Source organism: Mandrillus leucophaeus, unplaced genomic scaffold, assembly GCF_000951045.1.
Source record: "Mandrillus leucophaeus isolate KB7577 unplaced genomic scaffold, Mleu.le_1.0 Scaffold14, whole genome shotgun sequence".
Lineage (NCBI taxonomy): Eukaryota > Metazoa > Chordata > Mammalia > Primates > Cercopithecidae > Mandrillus > Mandrillus leucophaeus.
Genome location: NW_012101365.1, coordinates 683,241 through 694,304, shown reverse-complemented (window position 1 = coordinate 694,304; position 11,064 = coordinate 683,241). Strand labels below are relative to the sequence as shown.

Here is an 11,064-nt window from a genome sequence, read left to right as displayed (position 1 = left end):
GGGGTGGGTGGATCACCTGAGATCAGGAGTTTGAGACCAGCCTGGCCAACATGGCGAAACCCTGTCTCTACTAAAAGTGCAAAAATTAGCCAGGCATGGTGGCACGTGCCTATAATCCTAGCTACTCAGGAGGCTAAGGCAGGAGAATCGCTTGAACCCAGGAGGCGGAGGTTTCAGTGAGCCGAGATCATGCCACTGCACTCCAGCCTGGGCTACAGAGTGAGACTACGTCTTTTAAAACAAACAAACAAACAAACAAACAAACAAAATAATAATAAAATCACAATTAAAAAGTATAGTATAGCAAATATGTAAACCAGTAACATAGTTGTTTATTATCATTATCAAATATGGGTTGAGTATCCGAGGTCTGAAAAGTCTAAAATTTGAAAATCTAAACCTTTTTGAGCACTAATATGATGCTCCAAGGAAATGCTCGTTGGAACATTTTGGGTTTCAGGATTTTTGGATTTGGGATACTGAACTTATAAGCATATACAGTGCAAATATTCCAAAATCTGCAAAAATCTGAAATCCAAAACACTCCTTCTCCCAGGCATTTCAGATAAGGGATACTAAACCTGCATTGTGTACTCCACATAATTGTGTGTGCTATACCTGGATACGACTGGCAACACAGGTTTGTTTACATCAACATCACCACAAACGCATGAGTAAGGACTATGGATATTATGATGGCTATGAAGTCATTAGGTGATATGAATATTTTAGCCCAATTATAATCTTATTGGGCCACCATCATATATGTAGTCTGTTGTTGACCAAACATTGTTATGTGACACATGTCAAGATTTCTGGTAGTTAGCTGTTTTTCAGGGAATTATTTGTGAGCCTTAAAATTGGTTTCCCTTATTCCTTGTTACTCAGCTGGTTGTGCTAAGAAATGTTATATTTGTTTGGAGGATTCTTAATAGACAGTTTTGTCCCATTTTTCTTTGCATATTTTCAACAAATATGAGCATCTCCTGTTTTCCAGACCTTGTGCTATGCCTTGAGGATACAACTGTGAACAAAACAAAGTTCCTGTCTTCATAGAGTTTGTATAAGAAAGATAGGCAATAAACAAATATATGTCAAATACTGATGAGTACTGTGATTAAATCAGGGTAAAGGATAAAAAGTGATATACCTAAAATGTGGCTTTATCATGTACACCTTCACAAAAAACCGTATCAGCATAGCATGATCTCAGATATGTAAGAAAAAAATACCAGGAATAAAGGCTGTTAAAGAAGTATGCTGAAATATTCATAAGGGTTATTTCTGATAGTGAGATTTAGGGATGATTTTTTAATTATACTTTTATATATTTTTCCAAAGCATTCATTACCTTTATTCTTGGGGGAGAGGCGGTACTAATGAGGTCATGTGTGCACCTAAAGCCCGGTTCTGCTGGCTCATAGCTCCTGTGTGCACTAAGAGGAAGAAAGTCACCTGCATGGTTTCTCTAAAAGTGTTTCTGGAACTCCCCCCAGCAGGTGTCTTACATGTGATCTGAACAAGTTCAACTCAGTGAGTCCTTCTGCTTTCTGAACAAGCCTCTGCCTCCTGAACAGGCCTCTCTGCCTCATATCAACCATGATCAGTATCTGAGAAGGTTATTTGTCGTTCATCTAAGATTTGTCTTTCCGCAGTGTTTAGTGCTAAATAGGTCATTTATGAGGAAAGTGTAGAAAAACTCTTTAGTAAGGTACTATATATTCTTCATATAGAAGAGTAATTTTTTAAATTAATTTTGTTCACAATATATGCTTCACAATATTCCAGTCAAATCTGACCTAACTCAGGCTATTGCACACATGTTGTGACTTGTAAAGGCTGTGGGACAGGACAGAGAAAAGGCATGAAGCACATTTTCAGTCCCACAAGTGAAATGAGCCCAACTCTTTCCCTTGTCAGCAGTCAGGGAGAGCATCTTCACCCCACTCAGGCTGTGCCTCAGCTACCTCAGCATCAGAAATAACAGGAGCCGGGCAGGTGGCCTATAATCCCAGCACTTTGGGAGGCTTAGGCCGGCAGATCGCTGGAGGTCAGAAGTTTGAGACCAGCCTGGCCAACATGGTGAAATCCTGTCTCTACTAAAAATACAAAGAATTAACCAGGTGTGGTGGCACACACCTGTATTCCCAGCTACTTGGGAGGCTGAGGTACGAGAATCACTTGAATCTGGGAGGCAGAGGTTGCAGTGAGCCGAGATATAACAGGAAAAGGAGAGAAAGAAAGGAAACCCTGAAACAGTACCTACGATGAGGCTGGGCCCCAGGCTGAGGACTTGGCACATATGTATCAATGAAAAGGCCGTCTTTTATAGCTAGAATTGTAGGATTTCCTATAACCCTGAACTTCCCAACATCCTCTTCAGGATCAGAGTTGCTGGTATATCCTTAAAGGCCTGATTTTTCTGTGCTTCTACCCAGTCCTTTTTCCCACTCGGGCTCCCCCTCGTCTGCGGCTGTCTTGGTAACGAAATGTTTGGTGACAAAGCAAACAAAAATAGTGTATCTTCTTTGCTCCTCTTATTATGTCCAAGATATACTCATTTTTAGAGATATGGGCACACTTTACACATTCAAATAGGTGGGTAGGCACACTTTTGTTCTAAGCATAGTTTGAGGAGAACTCTTTTTTTTTTTTTTTTTTTTTTTGTTGAGACAGAGTTTCACTCTGTCACCCAGGCTGGAGTGCAGTGGCGCAATCTCAGCTCACTGCAGCCCCTACTTTCCAGGTTCAAGTGATTCTCCTGTCTCAGCCTCCCGAGTAGCTGAGATTACAGGCGTGTACCACCACGCCCGTCTAATTTTTGTATTTTTAGTAGAGACAGGGTTTCACCGTGTTGGCCAGGCTGGTCTCGAACTCCTGACCTCAGGTGATCTGCCCGCCTCGGCCTCCCAAAGTGCTGGGATTACAGGCGTGAGCCACTGTGCCCGGCCTGAGGAGAACTTTTCTATGCCTCTTTGTCTTGCCTTCTCTTTTGCAGTTCTTTGCTTGCCTTCCTTTCCAACTGTTTGCTTTGTTTCTTTCCATCTTCCTGTATCAGGCAGCAATTCCTATAAACATTATTTGATGTTATTGGTAGTCCTTGCACCTGAATAGGTGAAACCTATCTCAGAGTAGATCATGCATTCCTGCTGAAAATGTTAATCTACTTGGTAAGTGCAATGTGATGGAAGAAACAACTTCTCAGGCCTGTGAAACATTGATTAAATATACTTTTTTGTTTCTTTGTTTGTTGGAGACAGACATGCTCTGTCACCCAGGCTGGAGTGCAGTGTCGTGATCTCGGCTCACTGCAACTTCCGCCTCCTGGGTTCAAGCAATTCTCCTGCCTCAGCCTCCCAAGCAGCTGGTGTTACAGGCATGTGCCACCATGCGCAGCTAATTGTTTGTATTTTTAGTAGAGACAGGGTTTCTCCATGTTGGCCAGGCTGGTCTCGAAATCCTGGCCTCAAATGATCTACCCACCTATGTTTCCCAAAGTCCTGGGATTACAGGTATGAGCCACTGCACCTGGCCCATTAAATATACTTTTGTAGTTACTGTTCCTTCTGCCTGGTAGCCTGGTTTCTTTTCCCCATGTTTATCTATTTGGTAAACTCCATTTCTTATTCAAAAGATTTTATTTAAAAGCTAAATGTAGTGGCTTCTTTGCTTCTTTTCCAGATTCACCCAGGCAGTTAGTGTCTCCCACTACAAGTTTTTCGTACCTCTCTCATGACCCATATAAGACTGTTTTATTATTATTTGTTTACATATCTTTTACTAGACTGTGAACTTTTTCAAGGGTAGGAATTGTATCATTTTATTTTCTCAGACTTGGTATATGGTCAACAAATGTTTGTTGACTGTCCGTTCTTCTTTGGATAGGATTTATTCCCTGTTTTCAAGGACCTTACCATCTAATAAGGGTGATCAGTTACAGGTAACCATGGTACAAACTAGAATGCAATTAGTGCCGCAGAGAAGGAAAAAATTACTTCTTGCTGTGGGAAGTAGTGACACCTAAGTTACTCCAGGGTTTGTTGATGAGGTAGCATTTGAAATGGGCCTTGAAGGATGAGTATGAAATGTGGCATTAGTGGCATTGTATTAGCTTTTTGTACTTCTTGATGTCTTTATTAGCGGTAATTTAAGTTCATAGAATATTATTTGACATGTATTCCAAAGCCTTACCTATAAATCATCTAGTTATTACTTTACCTATACTTTACCTATAAATCATTACTTTATTTGCTATTACTTTACCTATAAATCATTCATCAGTTGATTTATACAAAGGAATACATCTTGTGGGGTTATCAGTATACACTCTGTCTTTGTGGGTGTCAGTCATAAATTCAGGAATTAATATTTGAGATTGTATGTTTTCAACTGTCTGAATGTTATTAACCAAAAGAAAACATGAAATTTGATGCCTTGGCTGGATTTGGTGGCTCATGCCTATAATTCCAGCACTCTGGGAGGCTGAGGCAGGAGGATCACTTGAACCCAGGAGTTTGAGATCAGCCTGGGCAACATGGCAAAACCCCATCCCCACAAAAAATACAAAAATTAGGCACACATACACATAGTCCCAGCTACTCAGGAGGCTGAGGTGGGAGGATCACTTGAGCCTAGGAGATTGAGGCTGCAGTGAGCCATGAGTGTACCACTGCTCTCCAGGCTGGGTGACAGAGTGAGACTCTGTCTCAAAAAAAAAAAAAAAAAAAAAAAAGAATGTCCTACTGTCCTGTTTCATTTATTTTCTTTATTCATTTTAGCCACAGACCCCTTTGCTTCTGTTTTTGGGAATGAATCATTTGGAGATGGATTCGCCGACTTCAGCACATTGTCAAAGGTAATTTACAGTAATTAATGGGAAGAGAAAACATACTGTGTTTCCACCAAAAGAGCAATCCTCCTTTGAATTACATAGTCCTTTCACAAAGTTGCAACTTGATTTCAGTAAATCACAGCAAATGTTGATTTCAGATAGAAATGAAAGATAACATTATAGTTAGACACATTTCTTTATATAACTAGACTGTATTGATGGTATAGGTAATTATAATTTTCTATTGGCATGTTTGCTCAGCAACTTCATATTTAGTCTTCTGTCTTTTTAAACATGTTTCTCTCAGTTGAACCACATTTTCCCCCTGTTGACTGTCTGGGTCAATAGGTGTAAAATCTGGGTTTTTATTTCGTCCTCTCTGTGTTGGTTACTTGATTTTATGTTCTGAGGTTGTTAGGGTCAGTATTAAGGTAATTAATACACAAAGTCCAGTACTAAATGTCCACTACTTATTTTCCACTGTGGCTGTGGTATTGATTCGGGCTAAGAGAAAAGGAGGATTAGATTGTTGGTTCCTTGGTTCTCAACTGAGGGTTATTTTGCCACCAGAGGAACATTTGGCAATGTCTAGAGACCTTTTTGGTTTTCACAGTTGAGTAGGAGATGCTACTCATATCTAGAAGATAGAGATGAGAGATGCTATTTAATACAGTCCACTCTCTAGTCCCCCACAGTATGCAGTTATGTCCAGCCCAAAATGTCACTGTTGAGCATTGCCTAAATAAATGTAAAATTGTGAAGTATATGATTCATTATAGAAAAGTTAATCTTTTGTTAACTTTCGAAAGGCAGGGTCTTCAGACACACATTAAGATTTATCATTCCAGCCAGGCGCGGTGGCTCATGCCTGTTATCCCAGCACTTTGAGAGGCCAAGGCAGGTGGATTGTCTGGGCTCAGCAGTTCAAGACCAGCCTGGGCAACATGGTGAAACCTCGTCTTGACCAAAAAATACAAAAAGTTGGCCAGGCATGGTGGTGCGCACCTGTAGTCCCAGCTGCTTGGAAGGCTGAGGTGGGAGGATCACATGAGCCCAAGAGGCAGAGGTCGCAGTTGAGCCTAGATTGTGCCACTATACTCCAACCTTAGAGTGAGATCTCGTCTCAAAAAAAAAAAAAAATAAAAAAAAAATTATTTCGTGGGATCAGTTTGCTTCAAAAAATTGACTTTCAGGCTTACTTTGCAGTAACTCAAGCCTGTAATCCCAGCATCTTAGGAGGCTGAGATGAGAGGATTGCTTGAGCCCAGGAGTTCAAGACCAGACTGGGCAGCATAACAAAACCCCATCTCTACAAAATAAAAAAATAGCTAGGCATGTTGGTACATGCCTGTAGTCCTAGCTATTCAAGAGGCTAACTGAGGCAGGAGGATCCCTAGAGCCCAGGGGTTCAAGACTGCAGTGAGCTATGATTGTGCCACTGCACTCCAGCTTAGGATTAGGAGACTCCTGCCTCTTAAAAAAAAAAAAAAGAAAGAAAAAAACCATTGACTTTCAGGTTGTCTTTATAGTTTGTCAAGATGTCATTTTCTTTGCATTAGTATTAAATCTCATATTTAAGTTCATTAGGAAGTATGGAATCCATTTTTTTTTCTTTTCATTACCATTTAGATCAGATATTCTTTGTGGAAAGGCATTCAATCCCTTTAAAATGGGCCTCAGGTGGTTTTGCATTGAATATTTCCTGAAGCTTGACAAACTTTTAATCTAGATTGAACTTTTTTTGGTTTGATCTGTTACTCTTAATAAGTAATGATGTTAGAATCACTACTCATATAGAATAACTTTTTTTCAAAAATTTCTCCCATTGGACTCTGAATGCAAAGGTTAAAATGACAGTGGTCTCAGAATTAAATAAAACTGTATAATACTTAAGTCATTATTCGAAATGCTACATGACTACCACAGTTTGCTTGGTGTAGCCATGTATAACCATTTCTTTTTAAACAAAGGTCAACAATGAAGATCCTTTTAGTTCAGCCACATCGAGCTCTGTAAGCAATGCAATGATTACAAAAAATGTATTTGAGGAAACATCGGTGAAAAGTGAAGATGAACCCCCAGCGCTACCACCAAAGGTCGGAACTCCAACAAGACCCTGCCCACCACCACCTGGTATGAGATTTGGTACTTTTCTTCAGTCAACTACATGGCTTTTCTCTTTCTGAAAAGTATTGTGTGGAGCTTACTTATATAAAGGGCTTTAAATGAAACAAGTCAAACATATGTCAGAAGCTTCCTGCTGTCATTCATTCTGACCTAACTGCCGAATTACAGACATGCACCTAAGAGATCAGCATGTGTACATTTCATGAGCTGTCTTTCTGCTAAGACCTGTTTTTCTTTTCTTTTTTTTTTTTTAACTTAATCATTTCAGAGAGGCAGTAAATGGAAAAGGGAAAGTGTCAAGAAAATCTCTTTGCCTTTTAGAAACTCATTGATTATACATTTGAATAGCAGTTTCCTGTACTTTGGTGTTTTAATTATAATTTATTTAAGAGAAGATTGTTTCAAAGTCCTTTTCCCGTAACATATAAAGTCTTCCTTAAGTCCTTTAATGTGAGAATATATGGCCTCTTTAGTATCCAGAATTCAGCAATATAGTGATTTGAAACAAAGTATTGGTTTTCTTGAAGGAAAGTGGTATTTTAGCTAACTTAAAAGATTCCTTTTTTTTTTTTTTTTTTTTTGAGATGGAAACTTGCTCTGTCTCCCAGGCTGGAGTGCAGTGGCACAATCTCAGCTCACTGCAGCCTCAGCCTCCCGGGTTCAAGGGATTCTCCTGCCTCAGCCTCCTGAGTAGCTGGGATTACAGGCATGATCCACTATGCCTACCTAATTTTTATATTTTTAGTAGAGATTGGGTTTCACCATGTTGGCCAGACTGGTCTCTATCTCCTGACCTCAAGTGATCTGCCCACCTCGGCCTCCCAAAGTGCTGGGATTACAGGTGTGAGCCACCACGCCTGGCCAAGACTCTTTTCTAATAGTGATTTTTCTCTTATTTTTGTTTGTATGATTAGTATGTGTGTGTATGTATATGTTTAGCACTATACAAAGGAAAGTTTGTTTTGTTTTTAGGTCATAATAAGTGGGTAAAAGGATAATTCCTTGAGTAGTTGTAGTGCTGTTGGGCTATTATGTGAGAAGACACATTTTAGTACATTTTTTAAAAAATCATACCTCATTCCTTGGGAAATTTTCAGTCTCAGTAGTTACAGATTAATACTGCCTTTTCATCATAACCTTTCCATGGTCTTGAGCAGGTAAGTTTTTTTTCTTTGACTGAAAGGATTGCATGTACAATTGTTAATACCTGATAATCTGTTGAAAAATCAGGTAAATGAGTTAAGTGATTCCTTCTAAGGAAAAGTAGCTTATGTCATATATTTCTAGAAGTGAGGTTGCCAGAATATATTTAAAAATAAATAATGGTTAATTTGCACATTTAACTTTTTACACTTGCATGATGCTAATAGTGAGGTTGCTTTTTTAAATCTTAAGTAAAATAATATGCTAGTGCTTTTGTTAAATCTCAGAATCTTCAACCAAGTGATTGTATATCATTGTAAAAAGATTAAGGAAAAGACTGGTTTGTTGGAAAGAGCACTGAACTGGGAGTCTAAAAATCTGGGTTCTGTTTCTGGATGTTCCCTAACTGTGATCTTAAGTGTATAATTTCATATATCTGACCGTTGGCTGTTAAATATTGGCAACAATTCTAATTTTGCCTACTTTCACAGGATTATTGGAAGGATCCATTGAGATATGAGCATCTTTTCTAAGCAGCTACAGTGATGGAATCTGTTGTGTTATGATTACTATTACCAGCTTATGCATTTTAGGAAAAAAATATATTTAGAGATATTTTGATCCCTAATTTTATTATCTTTTCTTCAAGAAGTACTAAGTTTAAGTAAGACTTAGAGAACTTGTTTGAAAATGGTAATGAATTAGTGAGTGACTAATAGGACAGAATACTATTATTGGGTCAGAGATTATTTGATCAGCAACCACAAAGATTTAGGCCCTGGGCTTCAAAACATTTTTTCTTCATTTTGAAATACAGTAAATAACAAAAAATTGGCAGGGTTTTACTACAGTAATTTTAAAATTTTATGCTCCTAGGTATTGTATCTAGAACTAGAGAAAAATCAGAAGAATTTTCCCATTTTTCAGAGGTCATTTGCTCTTATTGCCACTAGTGGATAACTGTTATCAGGCTGAGGTTTATAACAGCAGAGGCAGGCCATTTCTGTCTTTATTCTTTATTATTCTCCTTCTGTTTAATCCATTCGTCTCTCTTTTTGGGAACATGCTGCTTGGTTGTGGCTGGGGGATGGTGGTATTCAATCTCTGGACAAAAATATGATTCCTGGCCCATCCTTGCTTTGCTATTTGTTTCATTAGCTGCACATAGCTGGAATCTATTTGAGAGATCATGTGTGAAGAATTTGAGGACAGATAGTTGGTGTTGCCATTTAAGACAAGAATGTGTTTTAGGTACTCAGTCATCCTCTACCCACGGTACTTTAATGCTATCTGTGTACATGTTCTTGTGTGCTTGTATTTGCTGTATTTACTGGTTGAATTAATTGTGATGATTTTGATCCAGGGAAAAGATCCATCAACAAACTGGATTCTCCTGATCCCTTTAAACTGAATGATCCATTTCAGCCTTTCCCAGGCAATGATAGCCCCAAAGAAAAAGATCCTGAAATGTTTTGTGATCCATTCACTTCTTCTGCTACTACCACTACCAATAGAGAGGCTGATCCAAGCAATTTTGCCAACTTCAGTGCTGTAAGTACTGTGAATGAGTTTTTTGGGGGAAAAATCTTTGAAGAGTTTTCAAAGATTATTTTGGAGTCTGCCAAGTTTGCATCATTTTAACTAAATTTACCAAGATACTAAAAATAATCTTTCGTTCTTCCCCCAAGAAAAACCTCTGTTTGATCCTGTTTTGACAGTTCTATGGTTGTTCCATTGCACAAATGATTTTAGTAGTCTTAGTTCTTGTCATATATACAAGTTGTTTTGTAAATATTTCTCTTAGTCTTGGTAATATAAGTAAAATCCTAACAGTTGTTATTTTGTGGATGGTTATGGGTGATGATGACTTAATGAACAATTACAGAGTCATTGATGTCTGCCCACTAGATGAACAATGCCAGTAATAAGTTTGTGCATTTGCAGCTGTGTATGTGTGGTTGTGTATAAAGTTTTAATGATTTCTGAGACCAGTCAGCAAATATTATATCAGAGGATAGGGCCAGAGATTATTTGAATAGAAAGTAAAACTATTAAACTTATATAGTCACTTTTAAAAAATGTAAATGCCAGTTTTATGAAATAAATAAATAAATGGTTGTCAGGATTTAAACAATCTTTAATTATTCGGAGAGATCTAATTCACTAACTTCTCATGTTTACTCTGCATTCTTTCAGAGATGTCTAAAATAGGAAGATCATTAGAAACAGTGGAAGGGTGCCATGATAACAGCATAAGCAGGGCGTATAAAATCACAGAAATGGGGCCACCAACCATGGAGGTATCAGTCTAGAGGGACATAAAGCAATGTCATATATTCCATCATTATTCAGTAAAAACAAGTTATTTTTAAATAAAATTCTTAGACTGGGTAACAAAGTTTCAGTTTCCCAGTTTTTTCAGGCAAAATAACCTTCGTTATCACTGCCTGTTCTATAAAACAGGAATTTTCTTCTGTTTATCACCTTATGCCCTTGAGATGATTTTGGAAACAGGAGATCTAGTGGCCAGGTAATTCTGCCTAATATTTCCCTCCTCAGTGTAGCATTGGGACATTCAACCAGTTGCTTTATCCCTGCAGCTATTTCTAGTTAGAAAGGAGGTAGTCAAGAATCTGCATGCAGGCTGGGCATGGTGGCTCACGCCTGTAATCCCAGCATTTTAAGAGACCAAAGTACTTTAAGCACCTGTAGTCCCAGCTACTTGGGGGGCTAAGGTGGTGGAGGTTGCAGTGAGCCATGATCATGCCACTGCACTCCAGCCTGGGTGACAGAGCCAGACCCTGTCTCCGAAAAAGAATCTGCATGCAACTAAGACGACTGAGCTCCCAGCTTTTGAATCTAAGTTCTGGTGGCTTCTCTTGAATATGAAGGAGCAAAACAGGAATCAATATTTTGAATATTGTAAAAATGGAGTGTCAGAATTATACAGACTTTTTTTTTTT

General features: G+C 38.6%; 1 protein-coding gene across 3 annotated transcripts in view; it reads left to right on the top strand.

The window, feature by feature from the left end:
- Window positions 1-11,064, top strand: part of EPS15 (epidermal growth factor receptor pathway substrate 15) — a 125,428-nt gene that overhangs the window by 110,063 nt on the left and 4,301 nt on the right. For all 3 annotated transcript variants that reach the window (XM_011973738.1, XM_011973740.1, XM_011973739.1), the window contains 3 exons: window positions 4,779-4,855; window positions 6,802-6,964; window positions 9,465-9,652. In XM_011973738.1, the coding sequence (XP_011829128.1) occupies window positions 4,779-4,855; window positions 6,802-6,964; window positions 9,465-9,652 (428 nt within the window). The remainder of the gene's footprint in view (window positions 1-4,778; window positions 4,856-6,801; window positions 6,965-9,464; window positions 9,653-11,064) is intronic.